The sequence below is a fragment of the Sarcophilus harrisii genome, chromosome 2, assembly GCF_902635505.1.
Source record: "Sarcophilus harrisii chromosome 2, mSarHar1.11, whole genome shotgun sequence".
NCBI classification, from domain to species: domain Eukaryota; kingdom Metazoa; phylum Chordata; class Mammalia; order Dasyuromorphia; family Dasyuridae; genus Sarcophilus; species Sarcophilus harrisii.
In genome coordinates this window covers 559,306,348-559,334,175 of record NC_045427.1, presented here as the reverse complement: position 1 = coordinate 559,334,175, position 27,828 = coordinate 559,306,348, and the positions used below count along the sequence as shown (strand labels likewise).

Genomic DNA, 27,828 nt, shown 5'->3' with positions numbered 1-27,828 from the left:
GCTTTTTTCAAATTTTGTCGAGGTTTCTTTAAGGAGGTGTGGGTCATGAGCCCCGCCCTCTTCACCTGCTCTCCATCACCCCGCCCTTGTCCTGAATAGGCGGGGGCGGGGAGGAGACAGACTACATTTCCCGGCAGCTCTTGTGCAGGTCACTCTGCGCTTGCGCAGCATCCCAATCGGCCGGTCCTTCGAGCTCGCGCGCTCGCTGCTCTCTTCGCCTCAGCTTATTCATGAGCATGGAGGGGACCTCTCTTGTCTACGGCGCGCGGGAGTCCGGGTCCGCCGCGACCCCGCTGCGGTCCCGCCACCCTCCTCCTTCGCCGCCGGTTCTGGAGGAGGGCCCGCCGCCCCTGCCCCCGCTGGCCGAGGTGGGCACCCCAGGCTGCTCGGGCTCCCGGCCCCCGGAGCTGGAGCCCGAGCGCAGCCTGGACGGCTCGAGCGGGAACTACGTCGACGAAGAAGAGGAGGAGGATGAGGAGCTGGAGGAGGACGAGGACGAGGACGAGGAGGAAGAAGGGAGTCGCTTCCCGCTGGGGCTGGACGGGAACCGGCTGGACTCGGAGGACGAGGAGGAGGTAACGAGCATCCCTCGGCCCGGGTTACCCTGGGGGGGGGGGGGGGGGGGGGGGGGGAAGGAGGAGGCGGAGTCTGAGAGGAGGCTTCCCCCAGCAGGATTCTACCTCCCACACTCCCGGGGAGCTGGGGAGGGGCCGCAGACCCTCTTCGCTTTTCCCGTGCCTGGAATGCTCTCGCTCCTCAGTCAAAAAACTGTAGCGGGAGGGGAGGGGGCCTCTGTCCTTTCCCTTTCTCCTCTTGCTCCCCGGAGCTGGGATCTGATCGTCCGAGAGCTCTGGGAAGTGACTAGTAAAGGCAGATCAACCCACAGTCACCAGTTTATTACAGTACAGCCCCACCTCTGATCTGGGAACTTCCAGGCGCCGCTGCCTAGGGACTTTCTCCTGGATTCTGCCATTGACAGTTTCCTCTGTGAATGGAAGCCTAGAATTACAGTCGGGTTTTCCCTTGTGATCCTGAAGGAGCTCTTAAGTTATTTCTTTCTTTCCTTTTTCTTGGTTGAGATAATTAGAATTAAGTGCTCAGGGTCACACAGCCAGTAAGTGTTAAGGATCTGAACTAGAGTTTGAAGTCAGGCCCTTCTCACTTCAGGGCCGGTGCTCTCTCCACTGGGCCACCTACCTGCCCCTGTCTCTTACCTTTTTGCCCGCTATCTTCTCACCTTTCAAACAAGGGTAATAATAAATTCTTCGTGGTTTGGGGAAGGGATTGTTTGTTTGGAGTTTAAAATCTTAAATAAATTTATTAAACTATTGAGAAAAGGACTAGTTATCTTTGTAAAGGCCTTATCACAGTAACTGGTACATAATAGGTGCTTAATTCATGCTTGTTCCTTTCTCCTGGAAAGAATGGGTACCTGAGTAAGTTTGATATGTCACACACACAATGCTGGGCGGAAAATATAATCTGAAATATATGTATTATATAATTGACTACTAGCACCTGTATTCATTCATACAATGACAAATTTAGAATTGTAAGGTATGTTCCGCTTGACATTTAAAACCTTGCCCACCCTAGCTCCAAACTCTCTTACTATAGTTTTTTCCACATTACTTTTCTTGCATTGTTGTTCTAGCAAAAGTGACTATTTTGTTATTCCTCACATTCAGTTGAATTCAATAAACATTTATTAAGCAATCACCATAAGCTTGGCTTCATGCTGAGCATGGGAGATCGAAAAAGAGGCAAAAGACTGTACTTGTCCTTGAGGAGCTTACACTCAAATGGAAGAGGCAATTCTTCTATTCTTTTCCTCTCTTCTGTTCTTTTGCATAAACTGTGTTCCCTATGTCTGTTATGAACTCTTTTGTCATCCCTGCTTCATTAACTTCCTTGAATACTCAGCTCAACTGTCATCTTCCTCAGTGTCTACTACTATCTCTCTCCCTCTCCTTACCTTGTGTATTTATTTTGCAGCTATTTACATGTGTACAAGTTGTCTTTTAAGCACAAGCTTCTTTGAGTACACAATCTGTTTCTTCGTTCTTTGTTTCACCAATACTTAGAACTAAGCCTGGCAAAGAGATACATGTGGATTGATTATCTACTCCAACTTTTCATTTTATATGTGAGGGAAGAATTGTTATGTTTTAAAAATTATTTCCATTATTTTCACAGCGTATGATTAGTCTCTCTGAGTTGACCCCTTACATCTTGTGTTCAATCTGCAAAGGATACTTAATAGATGCTACAACTATTACAGAATGTCTTCACACATGTAAGCATATATGTGTATATATATATATTGTGATTTTATATGTATTTTCAAATTTAGATTTATAGAAGCATCTTAATTTTAAAATTTTGCCCTTTCAACAGTTTGTAAAAGCTGCATCGTAAGACATTTTTACTATAGCAACAGATGTCCAAAATGCAACATAGTAGTCCATCAGACACAACCTCTTTATAACATCAGGTAAGAATATCTCATTGTAGTTAATGTGGCCAGCAATCTGTCTAAGTAAATATCCAATTGTAATTTAAAAGTTTATATGAATGATTTTACAAAATTAGAAATGTCTGAGGCCAATGAAATATTGTACTTTTTTGTATATTTAAAATATTACATATGTGTTACCTGGACCTTCTGAGTACAATATCAGTATCCTATTCTGGGATTCTCTGGAGGACAGCAGACTTGACAGAGAAGACAGTAACAATAATGAAGAAGCTCTTAGATATTCAGAATGAAGAAAAAAAACAAAAACAAAAGACAGAAATGTCCTTTATGGCCTCGATGTATAGATGCTCGAGCATAGTGTAAAGTAACAAAGTAAACTTAAAATTTTAAATAAGGTAAAAACAGTCTCATAAGCATCACCAGCACTTAATGAGAATAGAACTCTTCAACAAAATATGATGGTGAAAAAGTATGGTTACTCAAAAGAAGCTTCTGATAGGAAAAAAGGTCAAGGAGCAGCACAAGAAGAGAAGTAAATTTATGATGCTGAGTATGAAAACATGATAGCATTTGGATGGGGATAAAAAGAATAAGAAAGGCGAGAGTGTGGGATTTGTCATTAGAATATCTAATTTGAATCCTGACTTTGTCATATACTATGTGAGGAAGCTGGACTAAAGGTGTTTCCAATTTGTGGGCTTCTTTTGTTTTTAAATAGTTATTTCAGGAACTTCAAAACAAATATCTTGCCTGTCACTGTGAGTGACAGTTTTTAAATGTAGAAACATTCAAATGTAAATATCAGAATATTCATTTTAGTCTTTTTGGTTTTGTTGTTCCTGTCTACAAATTGAGCGATTCATCTGTAGTTCACAGTCCTAAGGTATTGTCTAGGTACTGAGAGGTTAAGGAACCTGGTCATAAGCACAAAACTTGTGTGTCAGATGCTGAACTTCCACCCAATTCTTCCTGATCTCAACTATGGCTTTCTTCTCCTTATACTGGAGGAATCAAAGATTCCTGAGCTGAGCAGCCTGAATCAGATTAATTGGGAAATAGTTAATAAAATAAATAGAACATAGATAATAGTATATGTTTTTCTAAATCAATAGGTGTTCTGCCAAGATTCTTATATACTATTTAGTGCCCCCCCTCCCTTTTCTACCTGAGTTTGTAACACTGTCCTACACCAACACAGCCTTTCAAAATATTCATATTAAGGATAAAAGAAATGAATAATCTTAATTACTAACAAAAACGAAAGATGATTCCCCCTCTAGTTTCTATTCTTTAATGATTTAGGGCTTTATCCATAAGGGTACTGTTTCTAATGCTAACCAATACAGATTATATACATTATATACCTTAGTCTCAAAAAGTATTGGTTAAATATTTACATGTCTCAAGTGCTAGGACTAGAAATGTAAAAGTAAGACTATTCCTTGCCTTTGAGAAACTTTTATTTTACTAAAGAGTAACAGATGTTCATATCTATTTATCTGTGTATATATATTAAATATGAGTTATATAAAATTAATCTGGGTTTTGACAAACATCAGGAAAAGTCTCTTGATGAAGGTGGTTCCTGAGCTGAGCCTCAAAGGGAGCTAGGGATTTTAAGAGGTAAAGATGGGAAGGGGAGAATATTCCAGGCATGGAGTAAAGGCTGTTACAAAGGTAGGAGATGGGATGTTGTATGTGGGGAACAGCAAGTCTAGTTTGACTGGAGAAGGAAGGGATTAATATGTGATCAGAGATTGGGTACCAAACCAGAGTTTATAGGTAGTAAGGGGTCCTCAGAAGAGTGACATGATTAGACCTAGACTTTAGGAATATCAATTTGGCAGCTCTGTGGAGGGCTTAGCTGGATGCAGGTATATCATTTAGCAAGCCATTTCAGTGGTGTGGGCAAGAAATAATGAGGGGCCTGGTCAAGATGTAGTAGGTGGTTTAAATGAGGTGCCATGAACAAAAAAGCATTTTGTGCTTACATCAGTGGATGAGCCACTGATCAGAGCCAGACTAGTCCTTGGCCTTTTCAGATTAGTAAGATCTACTAGAAACATTCTTCTGTTCTTGACATTCAGAAACTCAGGAAAATTTTCTTACCATGATGAGACATCAAAAGAGAACTTTAATGAAGACTCTTAATATGTAAATTTGTGTTTTGTATTTAAGTGAAAAAGAAACAAAATGCCCCCAAATATTTTTAAGATCTTTAAAAAGAGAACAATTAAGGATGGAGATTTTTTTTTTTTTTTTTTTTTTTTTTGGTGAAGGCAGTTGGAGTTAAATGACTTGCCCAGGGTCACACAGCTAGGAAGTGTAAAGTATCTGAGACCAGATTTGAACTCAGGTCCTTCTGACTCCAGGGCTGGTGCTCTACCCACTGCACCACCTAGCTGCCCTGGGGCTGAAGATTCTAATAAATATTAAAAGACTAGAGATGCTATTGCATGCCTATCATGCTTTCCCCCACTTCTATGCCTTCCTTATGCTAACCTGTACAACTAACTATCAAATCAGAGAACCCTCACTGACACACTTTTTTCATGAAGCTTTGCCCACCTAATTGTAACTGACAATACAGTACTTATATGTAAAGCTCTTTACATATATCCCCTCCTTTGAGTCTTACAATAACCTGATGAGATAGGTACCACCAATATTATTCTACCCTATTTTACAGATGAAAAAACTGAGCCTTGTAGAAGTAGCTTGGTCATGATCCTCAACTAGAATAGGTAGAATTTGAATTCAGGTCTTCTGATTCCAAATCCATTCCTCTTTATATTAACATCATGTTGCCTTACCACCTATATCCAGCTACATTTTTTCCTGCCCTTCAGTACCTCTTCTGATCAAAACCACTTAGGACCGCATTAATCTATACTATTGTGTATTGTTATTTCTTTCAATTGTGCATTTTGTGTCTCCCTAGGTTTTAAGTCCCTTGGAGAGAAATTTAGAGTGTGTTCTAATATTCTACTGGGCACAAAATAAACTTTCCTAGTTTGATAGGATATGACTGATTCCTTCTTTATCAAGAAACCTTTGCTGTTTCAAATATTAATTAATATCAGTTTTGTGGTGTTCCTAAAGTTTTCATTTTTCTTGTCAATTGGTACTGTTTTATCAATTGTTTTTTTCCTTTCTTTGATCTATATAATAAAGATTAAATATATTAAAGTCTCTTTCCATTCAGAAGTAGACCATTCTTGTTGTTTGAATTTTTTGGGTTTTTTTGTGTACGCTATATATTAGGTCTTGTGGAAAGTACAATACAGTATAAAATGCTCTTCTCTTAAGTTTATTACCTTCTGAATAGAGAAGCAAATCTATCCCACACAGAACAATTCATGAATTCAAGGTGGAATGTAATTGCACAGGGAATTATATAATACAAGTAATATGTTATACTCTCTTCTTGAGAGCTCTGAGGTCAACCTTAAAATAAACTCGCAACAGAAAGAATAATAATTCATTTTAAAAAGGGAACAAAGTTGATTACCCAGAACATAATATATGCTGTACTGAAATGCATTCTTCTGAACTCTCAGCTACTCTTCATCCTTTCCTTTTATTAGGTTGGATCGACAATTACAAGACATAGTATACAAATTAGTGATCAATCTAGAAGAAAGTAAGTTTTTTTTTTTTTTAAATTATTACAAAGTTCTGAATCCCAGGATCACTATTCACTTTACCAGCTGTATTTTGAATATAATTTAGCCTATCTTTCATTTTACAGGAGAGAAAAAACAAATGCATGATTTTTACAAGGAAAGAGGTCTAGAAGTACCAAAACCTGGTAAGGTTATACAATATATTTTAGTCTACCTTTAGATTTTCAAATTGTAAATTTTTCTAATTTTAGGATTCTATTTTGGAAATAGGGGTTTGGATCATGTTTTTAATTCCAATTTAAATAGTCTTAATTAAGGTCTCTAAAGTAACTAATAATGTACTTCTTTTTCATTGTTTTCTGTTCTCCTTTAGTGATGGGTAGGCTATTTACAGAATTCATGAAGTTATACTGATTCCCAATATTAGTGGAAATAGTCGGGTTTGAGAATTTTATAATTGTTCCCCCAAGACTGACATTTATGTAGTTAAATAGATAAAATATGTGGCATTTTATTTTTACATAGTGCTTTTGATTTTGTCCTCAAAAAGCTGTACCTCAACCAGTCCCCGTGAGCAGGGGAAGACCTAGGAAAGTTCTGGGGTCAGTGTTTCGTATTCCACCAGAACTTGATATGTCTTTATTACTGGAGTTCATTGGGTGAGTACCTCAAAAACTTACATAAGATTTTACCTTATAAAAAAGACTTTGTATTATTATAGTAAACCGAAGACTTTACTAAATCGTAGGTTAAAAATAAATTTTCTTGATAACCATTCTTTAAGTTAAAAGAAAGATTCCATATATGCTCTCTACCGTGTGACATTTAATATGCTACTACTTTATTAAACAGTGTGTAATGGAGTGTGTGTGCCAAAAATTATCATTTCTCAAAATCAGATTTTTAAAAACATTTTTATTTTATAGATTTGGCAAAAGAAGTCAAAATACTTTTCTGGGAAAATTTGTACTGACAAAGCAACCTGTACTGACCATTTTGTCCTATGAACTCCTGTACCGTATTTTGCCTAAATTATTCATTTAACACTTAGATGAATAACAACAGTGGATAACTTAACTTTGTCTTCCCATCTCTTCAACTAAGCAAGTAAGCAGCTTGAGCTTAGACTTGTATATAATATAGGAAGTGTTCAATAAATGTTTAAGGATGATGAAATGAAATTTTTTTTTTTAAGAGTTGGAAAAAATGAGTCATTCCTAAGTTGAAGCAAAGGATATCATCAGTATTCTGTAGTTTACATTTTGAGAAATGTCATTTTACCAATAGAAGGAAGGGAGAGAGGTTAACATTTTAACATAGACTAAGCTGTATGCAGTTGATGCACTAAGTCCAGACCAACTGGCAACCCTCCATGATTTTAAAGCAGTACAGAACTCCAATTAGGTAAGCTATAGCCTTTGGACAGTAATACCAAACTGCACTTTTATCACATGGGCTGCCACACACACTGCTGCTATAGTATCTTATTAAAATGTTCTTCATAATTAACTCATGCTTTATAATAGAACTTCATTTGGGGTCAAATCATTGATACTCCTTGAATTTTGGTTTCTGTGTATATAAAAAGAACATTGTTACTTGGAAAAGCCAGAATTATTTGGTTTATGTTTTGACTGTTGCTGTCCCTTAATATTTTCTGTTTCCAGAATCATTTGTCCTTTAAATAGTACAACAACAAAGTTATTCTTAAGAAAAGTTCTTAAAGTGTTCAAACTGTAATTAGCAATGTGAAAATGTCACTAAAATAAAAAAAAATGCACAGCATTTGTGCAAGGCTCATCATATACTAATATGATGTAGTCATCATAACAACTCATGGGAACTTATAAACTGCATTAATAGGAAAATAATATTCAATGCAAGAAAGGTGAGTCCTGTTGTGGACTTATCAGTCCAAATGGGGGTACTCAAAATATATAAAATAATGCACAAATGCATAAATGATGCTTAGAAGGGACTTGTATAAGATATGAAATGAAAATATAAACTCTACAAGATAGAGATTATCAGTTGACATCAATAGAAATCTAATGCATAGTACAAAGGAATTATAATAATCTTCTCGTTCTCTTCACCTCTGGATACTGATACTGTGTTCAGTTCTATCTACCACATTTTAGGTGAAACATTGACAAGCCAGAGTATGTCCAGAGGACAATAACCAGGAAGATGTCTGGGAAGTATGTCACAAAGAATATAAAAGGGATTAGGGATGTTTAGTCTGGAAAAGAAGATAAAGGGGGATATAATTTGAAGAGCTGTCATGTAAAAAAGAAGGATTAGATTATTTTTTTCTGAGTAATTCTAGTAGCAAGAACTAGAATCATTGGAGTATAAGTTACAAAGAGAGATTTCAGCTGAAAATAGAGAATTTTCCAACAAATAGAATTATCTTGAAATTGAAGACTGCTTTGAGAGCCAATAATCTTCCCATCACTGGAAGCAGTCAAGCAAGAATGTTGCTAATGGGATTCATTTTGTGTATAGGGTGTTAGACTAAATGAACTCCAAAATTTCTTCTGATACTGATATTTTCTATGAGCTATATGTTTCTCTCCCTTTCTCAGTGAAAAATTTGGTATAGTTGAGTGAGCAATTCTAATCTAGTATTATCTAGTATTTGGGACTGGACTCAACAGACTTGAATTCTAGTTCTTGCTCAGCCAATATTAACTGTGAGACTTTGGACAAATTATTTTACCTCCCTGTTCTTTAAATGAGATCAGTCTAGATAATTCTTTAATCTTTCATCTCTGCATCTGTAATTCTATAGAATCATACAGATATTTTTAAAGAGGTTAAAGAATGACACTTTAGTACTGTAAATTCAGTACAACAAATACTAAGTGCCTTCTGAGAGTATCATATCTAGGCAATTGAGAAAAATATTGTTTACATAACATGGTACAAGAACATTGATCATATAAAATGAAATTCAAATTCATGGGAGATACAAAGTGCTGTGTGAGCAAATTATTGAACAGAAATCCTCCAGAACAGCAACTATATGCGAACCATCCCACAAAATCCTTTGAAATCTTGTTTTATTAGTATTGACATAGAAAAAATAAAAGACTATGAAAAGCCAAAAACATGAGTGGGAAAATGTTGAACTAAAAGGAATGTCTTAAATTCTGAAATTTCTTGTTTTATAGAAGAATAATAAGACTTAAATGAATTTATTCAGTTATTTGCTGAGTAAAACTGGATATCAGACCACCAGATGGCAGAAAAAACAAGGAGAACTTTATCAGTGAAATTTAAGTGGGTCAAGATTGTTGACATTAATCTACTTTGATTATTTTAAAATGTAAAGTTTAGCTCAATGGTGTTTTGTTTTTTAAAAAAAAAAAACTTAAATTTCTCTCTAAAATGTTCATATTCTATTGCTTTGTTTTTAATATGGTGAAGTAAAACATTTTTAAAAATTGATATTTGGCTTTTATTTCTTTTCAGTGCTAATGAAGGCACAGGACATTTTAAGGTATTTGTAAAAAAAAAAAAAATTCTTAGTTATATTTTTTATTTCAAATGAGTTCTGTGTAGCCTCTAAACTTAGATTGTCTTTTATAGTGATATTTACATAAAATGTTTTATGAATAAAACAAATACTTTAATGTGAAGGACATCATTTGCCTCCCAAGAAATGTTTTTTGAGAAAAGAAAGAGGTAACAAATAGAGATTTATTTAAGGCAAGATGGAGTAAAGAAAAACAAGTGGTTAACCAATTTAAAAAATATTTCAAACCAAATACTAAACATAGCTACAATGAAAAAATGTCTCAGCATTTTTTGCATAGTTGGCACTTGGCCTTATAAAGGCTTAAAATTGTGTTTGCATGTAACATTTTTGGCTCAAGTTAACCTGCTCTAACTTGTTGCTTCAGTCATTTCTTTAGATTCCCTCTAGTTTTTAGAGGGAAGAATGAGCTCTTTTGGAATACACTTTGGGGCAGATTTCCTTTTAAATCTCCAAAATGTAGACTTCCACCGTACCCAGTGTTCTGCTTTGATGCTATAGTATAGATCATTCAGAGAAAGGCAATATGCTTTATGTAAAGGCAAATGCTTTACTAATCTGTTAGAACTCTTGGAGGAGGTAAATATTCATATGAATAAAAAGAAATCAGTAAGTATAATCTGGTTCTTTTAAAGCCTTTTATAAATTTTTATTCTAAAAGTTATTTTTAAAAATTACCATGGAATTGGTGAACTGTTTTAAAACAGCCAATTTAGAGCAAGCAAAGGATAAGTATAAATAAAGGGTGTTTATTTGGATGAAATAATTTAATAGACTGTCCCAGGGATTGATGCTAGGATTGGTTTTATTTAAGGGTTTTTTAATAAGTAACTGGGAGAAGAAGTTAAATCTTGTAGATAGACTTAGAGATAACCTGACACCAACCCTGAATTACTCTTTGCATCTGCCTCCTTTGTTCCTACTCTCATGATGCTCAGTAGGACCACAGGAAGTCTCATAAATGGCAGTTGATTCCATTGTAGCTTAATATTATCTGATTTCAATTAGGGCCTCAGTACAATTAGGCACTCCTTCTACTTCTCCTTAATTAATTCTCTACCCCATCCATCCCTCCTCTAGAAATTGTTCCAAATCTTCTCTTTTCAAGCCTGCAAAAATGTCCCCTTCCCCTATCCTCTCAACTGAAATTTTGGTCTTAAGATTGCACAAATAAGTTGAGGTTACGTGTTAACTTTTTTTTTTTCCTTCTTCCTCATTTTATAAGCCCTTCTCTTTCTCTGACCTTTTTCCTTACCACATTTTTCTTTCAATTTCTGATGGATAGTTAGCCCTCTTCTCCAACGGTCCTCTTTATACCTACCCTTGAGCCCATCTCCTCCATCAGACTGCCCCCATTATTATTGCCTATCTTTAATCTTCTGTCTCTCGTTCCTGCTGCTTAAAGCATACTAACATCTCTTTTCCTTGATAAATCTTTTCAGTTCCTATTATCTCTACTAAATATTGTCTTGCATTTTCTTCCCTTCCCTTTCTTAACCACGTTCTTGAAAAAGCCATCTACATTCAGTATATCCACTTGCATTCTCAACTATCTTCAACCTATCTTCTGATCTTATTCAGTTGAAACTGCTCCCTTTAAAGTTAGCAACAGACTTCCAATAAATAAATTTAATGATCTTTTTTTTGTCTCCATTGTCCTTGAATTGTCCTACCTTTTGATACTGTTGATCATTTTGTTCTGAATACTTTTCTTACACATTTCATTTATGAGAAATAGCTTTTCACTCTTGTCTTCCCCTTTCTATCTCTAATCTTCCATTTAAACTCTGTTCTTTTTTCTGTTAGAACAGAACCATTTCAACCTTGGCCCTCTGTTTTCTTATTTAGTTTCCTCAATACCCCATTTGAAAACTTTAAGTTAAATAGGTTCTTTTGTCTTGATTCAGGCAGTTATCATTGATAATTTCCTGAAATAATAGTATCTAAACCTTTTTTTATCTTGTTTTTGACGATTCTTAATTTATCTTTCATTGACTAGTTTAACAATCTTTTTTTTTAATATCAGATGTATTTTTTCACTCTTTTCTTTTTCTGTATTTCTATGTTATTTCATAGAATCATTTATCTTTGTTTTTTTCTATCAGGTAGCTTATTACTTGGGTAGAGTTTAGCATCTTCTCTTACAAGTTATTTATTCTGCTTTCAATTATTTTCTCCAAAATTTTTATTTCATTTTTTATTTCTTCCTTAACTTCTTTTACATATACACATATACATATATGCATATACATATATGCATACATATGTGTATGTAGTGTCCCAATTTGAAGGTACCCTCCTTTAGGGTAAGAAGTGGTTCTTTTTTGTTTATTTTATTTCTATTTATTTATTAAGTAAGCATTTAATAAATGTTTATTGAATGACTGATTACCCAAAGATTGTGAATATACAGGAATTTTAAGATGTGGATTGGGGAAGTTCACAGCCATCTTCTTAATAAAGTAGGAATCAAGTCCCTCTTCTAATAGAGGGAGATAGAAATGGAGTTGAAAACACGAAGAAAAGAAAAGAAATTTCTATGGAGATAAGAATTGCTATGTGTCAGTGAAGTTAGAAAACTTAATTTGTGATAGATCCAGACTACAATTTTGTTACTTCTTGAATCAGCATTCAGTATCTTCAGAATTGAAAAAGATAAAGCACATGTAGAAGAAAATAAAAGATGAAGATTAGTGGGGGATGAACATGAGAACAAAGTATTAAAAAATAGAGAGCTGCCTGGTTGATCTAGCTTAATCAGATGGTCAAGATTAAAATGAGAGAACAGGGAGTGAGGGCCTAGAGGTCAAGATGAAAATTAAAAAGCAATGTCAGTAGGCATGAGACAGTAAGAGAGGAAGAACAGAAAACTGATTAGAGAAGGACCTCTGACAGGTTTGAGAGCTTAAAAGTAGCAGAGCAGTTTTAAGAGATGTGATCATTTAAGATAATATTTATTTATTTGTTGCTGAGGCAATTGGGGTTAGCTGACTTGCCCAGGGTCACACAGCTAATATTGTCTGAGGCCAGATTTGAACTTATGGCCTCCTGACTTGAGGGCTGGTGCTCTAAAAGATAATATTTATTTTGAAATATTATAATTGATTGTTTCAGGACAATGATCAAGTAGGGTGTTCCTCTATTTCTCACACAAACTGTTTGTCAAATGCTAGTTATGTTAATTCAATTGTTAATCTTGCAGATTGATACTATACATTCCTTCTGTGTTGAAGATCTGTTTCGTGAGATACTAAAGCATTTTTTTAACCTAGAAAATGTCAACATTATCTAGAAATATAGAGTTAGGAAAACTTTTTTCATATAGGTGGGTTGATTCTAGGACATATTACTAATTTTTCTTTGGTAAAACATTTCTTGATTTTAGAGAACTGATTATGAAAAGTACTTTCCTATTGACAGAAAGATTGTGACTTTTTATAGATTTGGAATGAAGATTATTGTTAAGCAGGGTCATTATTTAGGTTTTGGTTTGTTTACACATCTTGGTTATAAAGATGTTGCATGAAGCAATAATCTTTACTGTGAAAGGTGTTTAAAATGTATTAAGTAATCCATCTTGTTTAGTTTATAAATAATTTCAATTTCTTACAGCCACTGGAAAAGAAGTTTGTTCGTGTTTCAGGAGAAGCAACTATTGGGCATGTTGAAAAGTTTCTCAGAAGAAAAATGGGTCTCAATCCAGCTTGTCAGGTATAATGTATTTATGTAGTTAAGATTAAATTGATAAATTATTTCATGCATAGCAAAAATAGCTCACATTTGAGCAAGTAGCCTTTATGAAAAAAGGGGGAAATTCCCTAACATTTCATTTAGTGAGATTTATTTTTATCTAAGCCAGAAGGGTGTGTGTTAAGAAAAAAGCAACATAGACATTAATTGATCAAAGCAAATATGCAGGTTGACTTCCCACCTTAATTACCTTTTGCTCACTATACTTGCTTTCTTAGCTCATCTTAGCAAAAATAACCTGGGGATGTAAGGAGCAAGAGTCCTTGGGACTTTAATTTCAACCCTATTTGTAGAAAAATAGGTAGACTTTTACCTATTAACCAATTCCTCCCACCTTCCTCCCCTCCTCCCAGATCAGATCATCTCCAAAGATGATTTAGTTAAAATATTTTTAGGAAAAAACCAAAGCTCTTCCTATGTCGCCCTGTGGTTTTATTCATTTTTCTTTCTCTTTAGCCTTTTACAGTAATGAATACTTAAATTCTGCTATATACTTACTTAAATCCTATCCTGTAGAATAAATGTAAATTTCAAGCAATGAAAGAGTAAAGGTATTTTGCTATGTACTTAATGCCTTATATATTTATGTTATCTATTTTCTGTTCTCTATCACAATATAGAAAGTTCACAATAGAAATTCTTTTCTATTAAGAATTCTTAAGCTGAGGTTCATAAACTTGCATTTTGTTTTATACACACACACACACACACACACACAACCCCTGAATTTCAGAATAATTGATTTCTTTGGTAATTTTTTTTTTTATCATAAGACAATAAAACATTGTGATAACCCTAAAAGTGTTCCAGCCTTTCTATTACTTTTTTTTTTTTTAATCAACAAAATGCAGCTTCCATTTTCAGCACTAATTCTGACTGGTCTGCTATCATATAGTGTCAGAAAATTTTAAATTAATTCCTTTCATCAACCTGTAGATCCAATGGACTTAAATTTACTTTTCTGAAATTAGTTAAAATACAATTGGTTAAAATACATAATAAAGAGTTATTTATGGGAACCTTGAAAAGGAAAATATAAGCAATTACATAATTATCACTCCTGGGTGGAAAAATCAAAGGACATGGCCTCTGTTAGAGCAAAATAGATGTAATATGATGAGTATTGGGAATTGAGGGTTCTTTCTAATTTATAGATTACTTTCTCCTTAATTGAATATTAACCAGAAAACTAATTATTCTATTTAGTTTTAAATATTAATGATTTTACATATTTGATGTTTTAAAAGAAGCTTTTACTTCACTTGGTTTTGTAGAAATTTGCTTTGTTGTTATAGCATTATAAGACACCTTCATTTTGAATTAGAAAAACATTCAACATTTCTACTCAATTTTCAATTTCCCATGTCACTTCCTTGCTAAGTATATGGTCTTTCTATATTCATACACTATATCTGTGGTCACTTTTGTAAGTGGTTTTTATTCAGAGTCTCCAATATATGTACAGAACAAAAAATAACTAGTTAAATTTGTAAACTTTGAGATTCAGGAATTCAATCTTTTTAGATTATTTATCTGAAATGAGTCCTATAACTGAGTTATGTTCAACCTGATGAAAAAATTTAGCTCATCAGCATTAGTAGACTTGAATAATAATAATGATTAACATTATATAGCACTTAGCATGTTATATATACTTATATATAGTTAGCATTATGTTATATATACTTATATTATATATGTATACATATATATCATGTTATATATACTTATATATAGTTAGCATTATTATATATTATAGTTAATATATATAAAAGTTAGCATTATGCTAACTTTTATAATTATCTCACTTGATCCTCACAACAATCTTGGGAAGTAGATGCTATTATTATCCCCATTTTATAGATGAGGAAACTAGAGAGTGACTAGGGACAGTGATAGTCTTCAATTTCTTAAGTCTTCCAACTGTGACTTTCTTTAAGCCATTCATTTAACCAAAGTGGTGAATGTGTGACATACTTACTAACCTGTGATCTTCATACCCAGGTATGTGATAATAGGGCTGAGTTGTTAACCAGGAGTTTAGATCTGTTAAGTAATGAATTCCCTTTTAAACTACAAGTAACAGAATAGAATAAAAGAGAAAGGTAGTTGAGGGTGGGGAATGGTATCCAACTTTAGGGCTTCTTAGTGTTAAATTCTGTTAGCTGTTAAATTCGGAGTGCATAAATATTTAAGAAAAGAGTTGGAGAGGGCGGAGAGGTCAGATAAGATAAACAAAAGCTGTTTTCATGTAGACAAAAGATTGAAATTGCTCTACTCAGAACCAAGTCAGAACTAGGCATAGAACAATTAAAGTTACAGAGGAGTAGCTTTAGATTTTATGTAAAGAAAACTCTTATAACAGTTACAGTTCTCCAAAAGTTGAATGGGCTGTACGTGTTAGGAGGTATAGTGGATTTCCTCCTATAACAGACTTCAATCAAAGGCTTTTTGATATGTTATTAAAGAAGATTCTTATTCAGTTACAGATTTTAGTGCATCCTTCCAATTCCTTGATTCTATAAAGAATTATACTTTGTTCATTAATCTGAATGAATTTATTGATGTCCTGTACCATATTCTCTGGGATAGTTGCTTTATATGTATTACCTTTGTTTAGTTTTTCAGATTTTATTTGTAGTATATGAAAACTGGGTTTTTTAAAAAATGTTTTTATTAATCATTGAAGCGGTTTTTAAATCAGAGATGTTGTATATTTTATTATTGTAGATAATTTAACAACAATTCAATTCATCTTAAGATCTGGGTACTAGTAGATAAAGAACAGATCCAAGTTTGTTCTTCACTTTGACCTAAGTTCACATACTAAGCAGGTGGCAGTGGTTTAACTCTTATGTCTGTATTTTTAAATGAAGATGCTCTTTCTACAACAGTATGCTGTCCCACTTTAAAAGAGTTTACTGGAATATGTCTAAAATAGAGTAGATAAAGCTCATCCAGAACTGTTTGGCTTAATTAATTCAGATAATATGTAAAACAGGAAAAAACACTTTGATAGTTTTTTATTTGTGCCCATAGGTAGATATAATATGTGGCGATCACCTATTGGAACAGTATCAGACACTAAAGGAAATTCGCCGTGCTATAGGTGATGGAGCAATGCAGGTAAGTCTTAGATATTATGAAAATGCTAGTAAAGGAAATACTTTCATCCACATTTGAAATAAAAAGAAAACTAAGGACCACATGATACAAAGTTTTAATAAACATTCCACATCCAAGATTCTTTAGCCTACACTAGATTCTACAGTAAATTAAACTTTTAACTTCTGAACATACCTCATATTAATAAGCTCATCATTTTAAATTCCTCTTCATTGGAAAAAGAATGGAATTGACTTAATTTTTCTATTATATTTTTCTGGTAATGAGTGAATTTAAAGTGACCAGCATATATCATTTAGAACATTTGGAAATCAAGGTCTTGCTCTAAGAGATTCATGAAAAATTAAGACAAGGAACCTTTAGTTGTGGGCTCTATTTTCTGCTAAGCTTTTACAAGAATCCTTTTTAAAAATTCTGCAATACATTAACAGACTTTTGCAATAAGAAGGTTTCAGCAAACTCTTTAACAAATAGACTTTAAATGGCCAATTGAGTACATTTAGTTTATTATCGAAAATGTAATTACCTAGTCAAGACAGTTAAAATCACTATGTAGAGAATATGTGGTAGTACAAGAATTATCCTCATAACGTGTATTATGTAATTATTAGAAGATAAAAACAGACTAGCCAGCTTTTGTTGATCATTTACTGACTTGATTTTATTGTTGACTTATTAAGAAAGCCTACAACTGAACCTTAATAACTATAATCTTACTGTCCAGAGTTTGAGGTATGGATTTTTTTCTTTAGTTTTTTCCAGGAACAGCTAGATGGTGCAGTGGATAGAGCACTGGCCCTGAAGTCAGGAAGACCTGAGGTCAAATATATCCTCAGACACTTAACACCAGTTGTGTGACCCTGGATGAGTCATTTTAACCTTAATTGCCTTGCAAAAAAAAAAAAAAATTTAATAGCGTTTCTTCCAAAAGCTTAGAATAGTACATTGAGCAATAGAGATTATTGTAACAAATGAAGTAATCCTTCAGCACTGCAAGTTATTCTTTGTATAAAAGAAAAACCAAACACCTTTTAAAATCTTGAGCATTTGTTTTTGAAGTTTCACGGACTTGAAGAGAAAGTTTTAAACCAGATTTTTAATCTAACTGAAGTTTAGTGCAGTTAATTGGTGTTCCCCAGGGCATACTATACTTACGCATGGAAAACTTCACATGACATAACTGAATTCTAATTTAAGAGACTAAAGTTGTTCTAGTTCTTTTTTCCCCTTTTACTTTCTTGAACAATGTAATTTTTGTCATGGGGATTTTTTTTTCCAACTCCTTATAGGGACTTTTTTAAAAAGCATAAAATCAGAAAATTGAAAATAGTTTTTGAATTAAAAGTAAAATTACTTTTATGAAAATTGGTGCAAATAAAAACAACTATTAAGATTTTGCCTTTCTGTCACATTGAAAAAAAATGGCAATAATTTAGAAATTCAAAAAGATAAAATAATACATTGTTTGAGATATGTAGTGATTCTGGAGTTTTAGAATACAATTTAGCATTAATTAAGAAATGTGTTCTTACCCTTAAGCTCAGAATTTTAACTGCTGGGCATATGTCCCAGGAAGATCAGAGTCTGAGATGCCAAAATTTTAAAAGAGCTTTTTGTGGTAACAAAGAATTATAAATAAAGTCAGTCCATTTGTTGGAGAATGACTGAATAAATTGATATGTGAATGTAATGGGTGGTTATTGTGTAGTAAGAAAAAACATGAGGAATTCACAGAAACATGGGAAAATTTTTATATGAATTGATAGTTATGAGAGCATCATATACAATGACTTTAACAATGTAAATTACAAGAATTCTAAAAGGCAAAAAAGAATGATGGAAAACACCTCAGAAAAGCACATAGTCCAAAAAGCTGATAAAGAGAAGATGAAAAACAAAGTCTCTTCCTAGAATCCTGAGGAATCATACTTTCATCCCAAAGGCTATAACCAGAGGATGAAAAACTCCATTTGGTATCCATTGGTAGCAGAGATAGGTAGAACACTTACCATGTGCAGACAGTGCTAAATGTTAGGGACATAAAAATAGGAAAGCAAGATAGCCCTGTTCTCAAGGAGCTTAGAACCTGATAAAGAATGACTGAGCATAATGGGGGTCTGGGAAAGGTGGAAAGGTGGGGCAATATGATTTGAAACAGGCCAGAATATGAATTATCAATATAGAGTTAGCAGTGGGCCCTTGACGTGATAATGAGAGATTCCTCAATCACTGGGCCAGCCTTAGAGAGCTAGGTAGCTGGTGTGAAAACAAAACAGACCCAAGAGCTAGCAAGAAGGAGAAAAGACAGAGAAGGTGATTAACAAATCTAATGGAACAGTCATTTGGGTTTAGTAAGAAATAGACTTAGGAGAAGGAAAGGTTTGAGCCCCTACAGAAATATTTGAAGATCTGCCACCCTGTCATAACTAAATTGTATCAAAATGCAGAGGACGTGACAGGAAGAGTGAGTCGTGGATTTCCAGGAGCAGCCTCATCTTTAGGAACCTCTTGTGAATCCACCATCAAAAGAGTTTTTTCAGAAACTTTGCACAGTTTTTCAGAAGCTGAAAGACTCACATTTGCAGCCCACCTAAGAACAGTAGCCATTTAGAAATCACATGTGAGGTGTATATTCTGAATACTTGAATGTATATGGGGGAAGAGCAAAATTAGATTTTTATCAGTATTTTAAACAAGTTGAAATGTAATTATTCCATTTGGAAATAAAAATCTAATTTAAAATTGGCACCATTAAAAAAAAAAAAAAAAGTATTAAGGGCACCTCACTTCACTTCAATAAGCAGAAACATGCAGCCTCTACTCTTTAACAATCCTTATCCTCATCCCATCGGAACCACCTGGCTCTGCTAAGTGAAATTTGATCATACCCTGCCCAGAGCTAGACCTCCATGTCACTTTGTGGCCATTTCCAAACTGTATTCCATAGCTACTTCTAGCTATGTGTAATGTCTTCCTAGAGACAGCAAGCATATTAAGTATCTACTTTGTCAGGCACTGTACTAAGCACTTAACCAAATAAACCAAAAAAAAAAAAAAAAAAAAGACAAAAAGATACCAAAAAGACAAAAACAATACCTACTCTCAAGATGCTTATAGTCTGATGTGGGGGTGGGGGGAACACAATATGCAAGCAAGTATATATAAACAGTACAAAATAGCAAGGCATATATATATATATATATATATGAGTTGAAAATAATCAGCAGACAGAAAGCACCAGCATTAAGTGGGACAGAAAAGTCTTCTTGTCAAAAGTGAGATTTTAGTTGGAACTTGAAGGAAGCCAGGAGGTAGAGATGAGAAAGAAAATTCCAGGGGCATAGCCATTGAAAATGCAGTAGGGAACTGGAGTAACATGTAAAAAAAAAAAAAGAAAAATAGGGGTGTCAAGTTATTTATATGTAATATATAATTATAGTTTTTTATTGACAAAACATATGCTTGGGTAATTTTTCAACACTGATCCTTGCAAAAACTTCTGTTCCAGTTTTTCCCTTTTTTCCCTCCACCTCCTCCCCTAGATGGCAGGTAGTTTCATACATGTTAAATATGTTAAAGTGTATATCAAATACAACATGTACATATGTTTATACAGTTGTCTTGCTACACAAGAAAAATCAGATTTAGAAAGAAGGTAAAAAATAACCTGGGAAGAAAAACAAAAATGCAAGCAGACAATAACAGAAAGTGTGTACATGCTATGTTGTGGTCCACACTCATTTCCCAGTGTTCTTTTGCTGAGTATAGTTGGTTCTGTTCATTACTGATCAAATGGAACTGATTTGGATCCTCTCATTATTGAAGATAGCCACAGAATTGATCCTCATATAGTATTGTTATTGAAGTGTATAATGATCTCCTGGTTCTGCTCATTTCATTAGCATCAGTTTATGTAAATTTCTCCAGACCTCTCTGAAATTATCCTGCTGATCATTTCTTATAGAACAATATTCCATAACATTCATATACCACAATTCACCCAGCCATTCTCCAATTTAATGGGCATCCAAGGAGTTTGTTAAATTATGAAGAGTTTTGAATGTCAAACAGGAATTTTTCATATGAATCTGAGGTGAAAGGGAGCCCCTGGAGTTGTTTAAAAATCAATTTGATAATTGAGTCAGAAATAGCATGCTGATTACTAGGCCAAATTTATGCCATACACCAATGCCCAGGGTATGGCTCCATGTATTCAATATATCTTTAAGCATCTTCTATATTCCAGGCCTTGGAGATACAGAGACAAAAGCAAGGTAGCCCCCAGTTCGCAAGGAGTTTCTTGTTCAGTTGGGGATGGGGAGAGAGGAGAATAATTTGTACAAAGATAAGTTAACAAAAAGGCTGTCATAGTGATCACATATCCTTGCTGTTACTGTGTACAATGTCCTTTTCATTTTGCTTACTTCAGTCAACATCATGTGTCTTTCCAACCTTTTTTGAAATAAGCCTTTCCATGATTTCTTTTTTCTTTTTTTTTTTTTTTGTTTTGTTTTTATGCAGAGGCAGTTGGGATTAAGTGACTTGCCCAGGGTCACACATCTAGGAAAAGTTAAGTGTCTGAGACTAGATTTGAACTCAGGTCCTCCTGACTTCAGGGCCGGTGCTTTATCCACTGAGACACCTAGCTGTCCCTCTATGATTTCTTATAGAATAGTAATAATTCATTATATTCATATGCCTTAATTTATTTGGCCATTCCCCAGTTAATGGACATCTCAATTTCTAATTCCTTGCCACCACAGAAAGAACTGCTATAGTTTTGTACATATGGACCCTTTCCCTCCTTTGAAATCTCTTTGGGACACAGGCCCAGTAGAAACACTACTGGATCAAAGAATAAGGACAGTTTGATAGCCCTTTGGGCATAGTGCCAAATGCTCTCCAGAATGGTTGGACCAGTTCACAATGCCACCATTTCTTTCTAGGTTTTTGTGATCTACTTTTTCTTTGTTCTGTCTATATGTCCCCTTCACACCTCCACCCAGCCCTTTATTCTTTCTAAATTTCCTATTAGTGTCAAAGTGTCATCCTCAACTGTTCACTGTCATCCCTTATATCCAATCTGTTGGGAAATCTTGTCAGTGTCATCTTCATACTTTTCTCATGTTTTCCGCACCTCTCCTCTCTTCTCTCCTCTGACATTCCTACTATTCTGATCCATAGTTTCATCATTTCATGCTTGGATTATTGCAAAAGCCTCTGACTTGGTCTCCTGGCCTCATATGTTTGGTGGATCTTTGCAAGGATTCTACCAATTGACTTGGATGGGGGAGGAAGGTGCAATGAAGTTTATTGGCACAGGTGTGTCCCTATCCTGGTGGTCAGGACACGCAGAGATTTTAGGTACAGTTGAGATCTTGAGTTCTGTGATTGATAGAATCTAGTCCTAGTTGTCAGAACGGAGTTACTATGAGGAGACTAGGTCTCCATTGGTTAACTAGAGTTAATTTGAATATAAACTTTGTTAGAATACAAGCTTGAAGATAAGGATTGTCTTATCCTTATATTTGTATTCTCAGCATTTATCATGGTTTTTATAAGTTGCATCTTTTTGACAATGAAAGCTTAGTTTTAGTCTTGCTAATCTTGCATTGATTAATATCTGAAAGTACAATATACACTTGGAACAAGGTCTGTCCTGAGTGATAGAAGATTTAAACTTATATTTCAGATACTCTTGATGATTTCATTCTTTTGTACCAACTTCTTGTCCAATCTTATCTAATACATCATCAATTTTTACTTAGTAATGCAGCTTAACAAAATGCTTAGACTAGAGAAGTATTAGACTTTCTTTTTTGCTATTTGACATTTTGCCTCAGCCCGCGAGGCAGAGTGTGTGGACCCTGGAAGAAAAGAGATAAGGGCAAGAGAGAGGGGACCCACAAAATGTAGGCAAGTCAAATCATTCTGATCAAGCCTCATTTTAATGGGTGCAATAGTACAGATATATATAGCAGTAGAAAAGAAGGCAGGGTTGTTCAAACACAGTACAGGGTGGGGGTCCATGACAAAGGGTTGGTATCCCGCCCAAGGATGAACTGCTCAGATGTTTCTGGTGGCAGGAAGCTCTATGATGTGATTAGGGGATGCCTAGATATCTGCCTATTCAAAGTTAGGATGTGATTAGGAGATTCCTATTCAGGAAGTCTTTGGTATAATGTGATTAGGAGATTCAACCTATTCAAGGTTGGCCTTATGTGGCTGTAGATTAGTGCCGGCTCCCCACAACATTTGTGTGTGTGTGTCCTTGTATTCATATCATTAGTATTATGTTCATTCTGCATTTTCTTTGTTCACTCTTCTTAGACGACTTATTATTTTGTGAATTAGTTAAAACTAAATAATATCCACCAAACTCATTTAACTGAGCACACATCAACTATATTGTGTTCCATTGTACTGAAAATGAATAAATCTGTAAGGGTTGATTCCTATCCATATGGATAGTGAGAGTCAATTATCTAAACATTAAAAGTGCTTATTTTCTTAATTCTTTTAGATTAAAAAAATAGAAATGGAAGTTTTAATATTTCCTCACCATATTCTCTAGGGTACACATGTACCCTTTTGGAGGACATTGATTTAGTCTCCACTTTATTAAATATTTTGCTAAAATTTATAAACTAAATTTATGGAATGTCATAACTATGGCTTTTTTTTTTTTTTTTTGCCTAATCAGTTTTGTAACCCTTTCAAAAAAAAAAAATAAAATTAGTCTGGTATAACCAATTAAGTGAGTGAAAATACATTTTTTTTAAAAAGGTACTTACCATATGCCAAATGGGCAGGTAGGTAGCACAGTGGATAGAATGCTGGACCTGGTGTAAGGAAGACTCATCTTTGTGAGTTCAAATCCAGCCTCAGAAACTTACTAGTTGTGTGACCCAGACCAAGTCACTTCACCCTGTTTGCCTCAGTTTCCTCATCTGTAAAACAAGCTGGAGCAGGAAATGACAAACCCGTCCAGGGTCTTTGTCAAAGAGGGTCACAAAGAGTAAAATGCTATGTGAATAGTCACAAATCTCAGTCAAGTGATTTAAATGCTTTAAGGTTATCTGTTTTTTATGTACTATTTCCCCACTTGCCATTTTTTTTCCCTCATCATTTCTAGCACCAAAGCCATTCTCTGTGGCAGAGAAAACAGAAGCAAAGCAACACATGAACAGCCCTGTCTTCTCTGTCCCACCACCTTCATTCCCCCTGCCATAGCAATAGACCTATCCTTCTTTGGGCTTTCTCTTTCCCTAAAAATAACCATAATCCTACCCTTTTTAGCTTTTTTTTGTCAGACTTAGTTCATCCTGGGGTGTTAGCAGTTCTGCACTATTTTACAAGACTACTTTGTGCTTTTAACATTCATTCTGTTACATGTCCTTGCTTTTTATCTTTTGTATAGATCTTCATAAACTTGTTGGTGAGGTTCCCCAACCACATTAGTCTCTAGAGAACTCTGATTTTCCACCTGACCAGAATTGTTTTGCTTTGTGTCTTCAAAATGTCATTCTTGAGAATTTTCCATACTCAACAGGCTGACTTCTAGAATGTTCATCACTGGGCTCCAATTTATCTTTTCTCAGAACTACTTGAAATATGTTCTTCCAAGATCTAGAGTGCATGCCAAACTGTTCTTGGCTCCCTACTCTCTTTCTTTCACTAACTCCAGGAGGCAGTGAAAGGAGAAAGTGGCCACTTTCTTTTAAAGTTCCCATTTCTCTCCAGCAATGAGTTCCTCCCTATCAGTAAGAAGATTTACAACAGGGAGTTTACAACAGGGAGTGTCCTCTTTTTTTTTTTTTTTTTTTTTTATTTAATAGCCTTTAATTTACAGGATATATACATGGGTAACTTTACAGTATTAACAATTGCCATACCTCTTGTTCCAATTTTTCACCTCTTACCCCCTCCACCCCCTCCCCCAAATGGCAGGATGACCAGTAGATGTTAAATATATCAAAATATAACCTAGATACACAATAAGTATACATGACCAAACCGTTATTTTGCTGTACAAAAAGAATCAGACTCTGAAATATTGTACAATTAGCTTGTGAAAGGAAATCAAAGATGCAGGTGTGCACAAATATAGGGACTGGGAATTCAATGTAATGGTTTCTAGTCATCTCCCAGAGTTCTTTTTCTGGGTATAGTTAGTTCAGTTCATTACTGCTCCATTAGAAATGATTTGGTTGATCTTGTTGCTGAGGATGGCCTGATCCATCAGGACTAGTCATCATCTAGTATTGTTGTTGAAGTATATAATGATCTCCTGGTCCTGCTCATTTCACTCAGCATCAGTTCGTGTAAGTCTCTCCAGGCCTTTCTGAAATCATCCTGTTGGTCATTTCTTACAGAACAGTAATATTCCATAATTTTCATATACCACAATTTATTCAGCCATTCTCCAACTGATGGACATCCATTCAGTTTCCAGTTTCTAGCCACTACAAAAAGGGCTGCCACAAACATTCGTGCACATACAGGAGGGAGTGTCCTCTTGTTAGGGTACTAACCTCTGCCTTTTAAAGAATGAAATTGGCCTTAAATCAGCAGGCAAGTCAAGAAAAGTTAGTAACAACTTATCTGCAGATGTGGAGAGTTAAAGTCCCCTTTCACTACTAGAGAGTGCACACTCTGGTGTAGAGAGCTGTTCTTGCTGTCAGATCTCATGGCTGACACATATTGGCTGTGTGACCCTGAGAAAGTGTACCTCTCACTGCTTCTAACACAGTAAATTGCAGAATAGGTGCTAATCTCCACTGGGACATGAGTCCTGACTAGGAATTCCTTATACCTATAGAATCACAGGTCCAGATTAAAAAATGTGAGAACCCAATTCTTCTGCGTCATGCCTCTGAACTCCTTCTAACTTCTTACTAGGCAAGTAATCTAAAAAATATTTGATGATAAAATCACTTCTGTTTCTACTTCCATTAATCTTAACCTAGATATTCTGTATCAAGCTTCCTTTCCCTGATTCCTCAGTGGAATCAAATGATAATTGTCAGAGAAGAAAAAGAAAAACTATAGAAGAACAAACAGAAGAATTCAAATTATAGTAGTCTGGAGCCATTTCATATAAAAAAACAAATAACTTGGGATACTTTAGGAAATCCTAAGGGCCTCACTGTCTTTACAATAACTTTATGTAAGCACTTAAGCTTTAGTCTCTGTTACCTCATTTGTAAATCAGGGATTGGAGTAGAGATCCACGATCCTATGTTCATAATGCCAAAATCAAGAAAAGGTTAAATTATTTTCAATAGTTTCTGTTGATGAAGGCAGAAGGTTGTAATATGTTGTAGAATGGCAGAATATGTACTTGATTTGGACCCAGGACATTTGAATTCTGGTCTGCAAAAATTGTTTAACTTCTCTATGACTCAGTTCCTTCATCTATAAAAATGGGCATCATAATTTGTCTCAGTGCTGATAAGACCAAGTAAGATAATAGATATAAAGTGATTTACAAACCAGAAAGTGCCGTTAAAAATGTCAGATTTTATTTTTACTTTTAAAAATATCTAACTTTTCACTGCTTAGAGTGGTAAGTTCAAATTATCCAAAAAGTAATTAATGTAGAAAGCAAGGCAACATTATAGTATTTAGATCCTTTAGAGAGAAAAAATTCCTAGTTTTTGACTGTGGAATAAAAAGGATGCCTCATTTTATTTCTTTTTGGAGGATTGTCTGTTATAACATGCCTTTTTCCCTTCCAGGATGGTTTACTTGTACTTCATTATGGCCTTGTGGTTTCTCCACTGACAATAACTTGAATATTCCAGAGCTATAGAAAAGCAGCATCCTCATCTCACCAAAGACTGTCATCGTATGTCTGGTTACCACCACTTTATGCAATATGTCTCATTTTCAGCCGTAAGAACCTTAGCATTTAAAAGTATAAAACTAGAAATGATGACATACTTTTATTTGGCCAGTGACAGTTTAAAAGATAGTACAAGCCTCAGGGAAAGGAAATCATTTAGAAACACTGAATTCTAAAATTCTTTATGATTTCATACTTTATCTTTGATTTGCTTGCTCTTCTTTGAAGCAAATCAGCTCCTGTTCTCTTCTAGAGCCATATCTCTTTACAGTAGGCATTTGAGATTCAGCTGTCAGGGATGGGATTTGATAGACAGTCATGCTTTTGGAAAAGTGATGTATACTTTTGAACTAAAGATAAAAGTCATGGCTTTATTTTTAAAACCACAGGACAAACTTTCTGATCTTTGTGAAGACCAAAAGTATTAAGCTACAATTTGCAGATTTCTAGTATTTTTTGAGCATGTATTTTTATACCAGCAGTAATACTAAAGAGCTCTTGTTTTCTCTGGAGGTGGTGAATCAGTTTCTTCTATGTAAGCAGAATGTCTTCCCGTAGGGCAGTCTTGTCCAGCACCATGTGCCTCTAGTGTAGTTTGACTTCCCTAGCACAGCTTACAAGAGGTGCCTCTTTGATGTTTCTATTCTTAAAATAGTTCATTTTGCAACATGTGTTGTAGTTGAGTGGTTTGTATGTTTTTAGAGACCTCTTGGCCCTGAAAGTATGTTCCTGAAAGTATGATCAGGACTCTTTAAGTAGACTTAGAATCCTGGAAATAACTTGTTAATTCAATGTTTCCTTATTTTGTCAGACAAACTTGTTTTCCCATTGTTTCTTCACCATGTTTGAAGGATGTAGTGTTTATGAGCTCATTCACTTGCATGTTAGGCCTTAAAATTTTAAATTTAAACAATTCTTTTGCCAATAAAGATAGTTTGAAACAACAAGCCTGTTTACTCAAGTTAATATATTACAATGCTTCCTGAAAGGTTAAAAATTATTTTGTGGTTCAGATTTTGAAACTTATTTTGAAAGTTTGTATGGCAATAGTTACAAAGTTGGATAAGTCAAGGAGAATGCTTTGTAAACAGTTTGTGAATTGTGTAAATGATAACATATTGTAACAATTAAATAAAAATTTATTTTAGTCTATTTTTAAATAGTAGTGCTTATTACAAATCTTTTAAAAGTGACTTAAGTAAGTCAAGGGTGAATTAAAGTTAACTGTCACTTTTGGGTCTTTCAAACAACAAAATGATGGGTTAGTCACTCTCTCTAATCTCTTCACAACCCTGTTCCCCTCCCCTGTAAGTTATATGGCAACTGTTATTTCATATAAATCTTCAGAAGAAAACAATTCCAACAAGGGAAATTCCTTTATGAATTAACACTGGGAATTCTAACACCAGAATTCACTTAGCAGCCTTTATCCATTAAATTCCCTGTCCTACAAGCAAAC

At 34.7% G+C, this 27,828-nt stretch overlaps 1 protein-coding gene across 1 annotated transcript; it reads left to right on the top strand.

Annotated features, from left to right (window-relative positions):
* Positions 1–138: 138 nt before the first annotated feature.
* PCGF6 (polycomb group ring finger 6) lies at positions 139–27,521 on the top strand. Its single transcript, XM_031955781.1, has 10 exons — positions 139–575; positions 2,197–2,296; positions 2,398–2,494; positions 6,067–6,122; positions 6,231–6,290; positions 6,656–6,764; positions 9,583–9,610; positions 13,259–13,357; positions 16,436–16,522; positions 26,263–27,521. The coding sequence occupies exons 1-10, from the start codon at positions 231–233 to the stop codon at positions 26,317–26,319; spliced, it is 1,038 nt and encodes a 345-aa protein (XP_031811641.1). The 5' UTR covers positions 139–230; the 3' UTR covers positions 26,320–27,521.
* Positions 27,522–27,828: the final 307 nt, after the last annotated feature.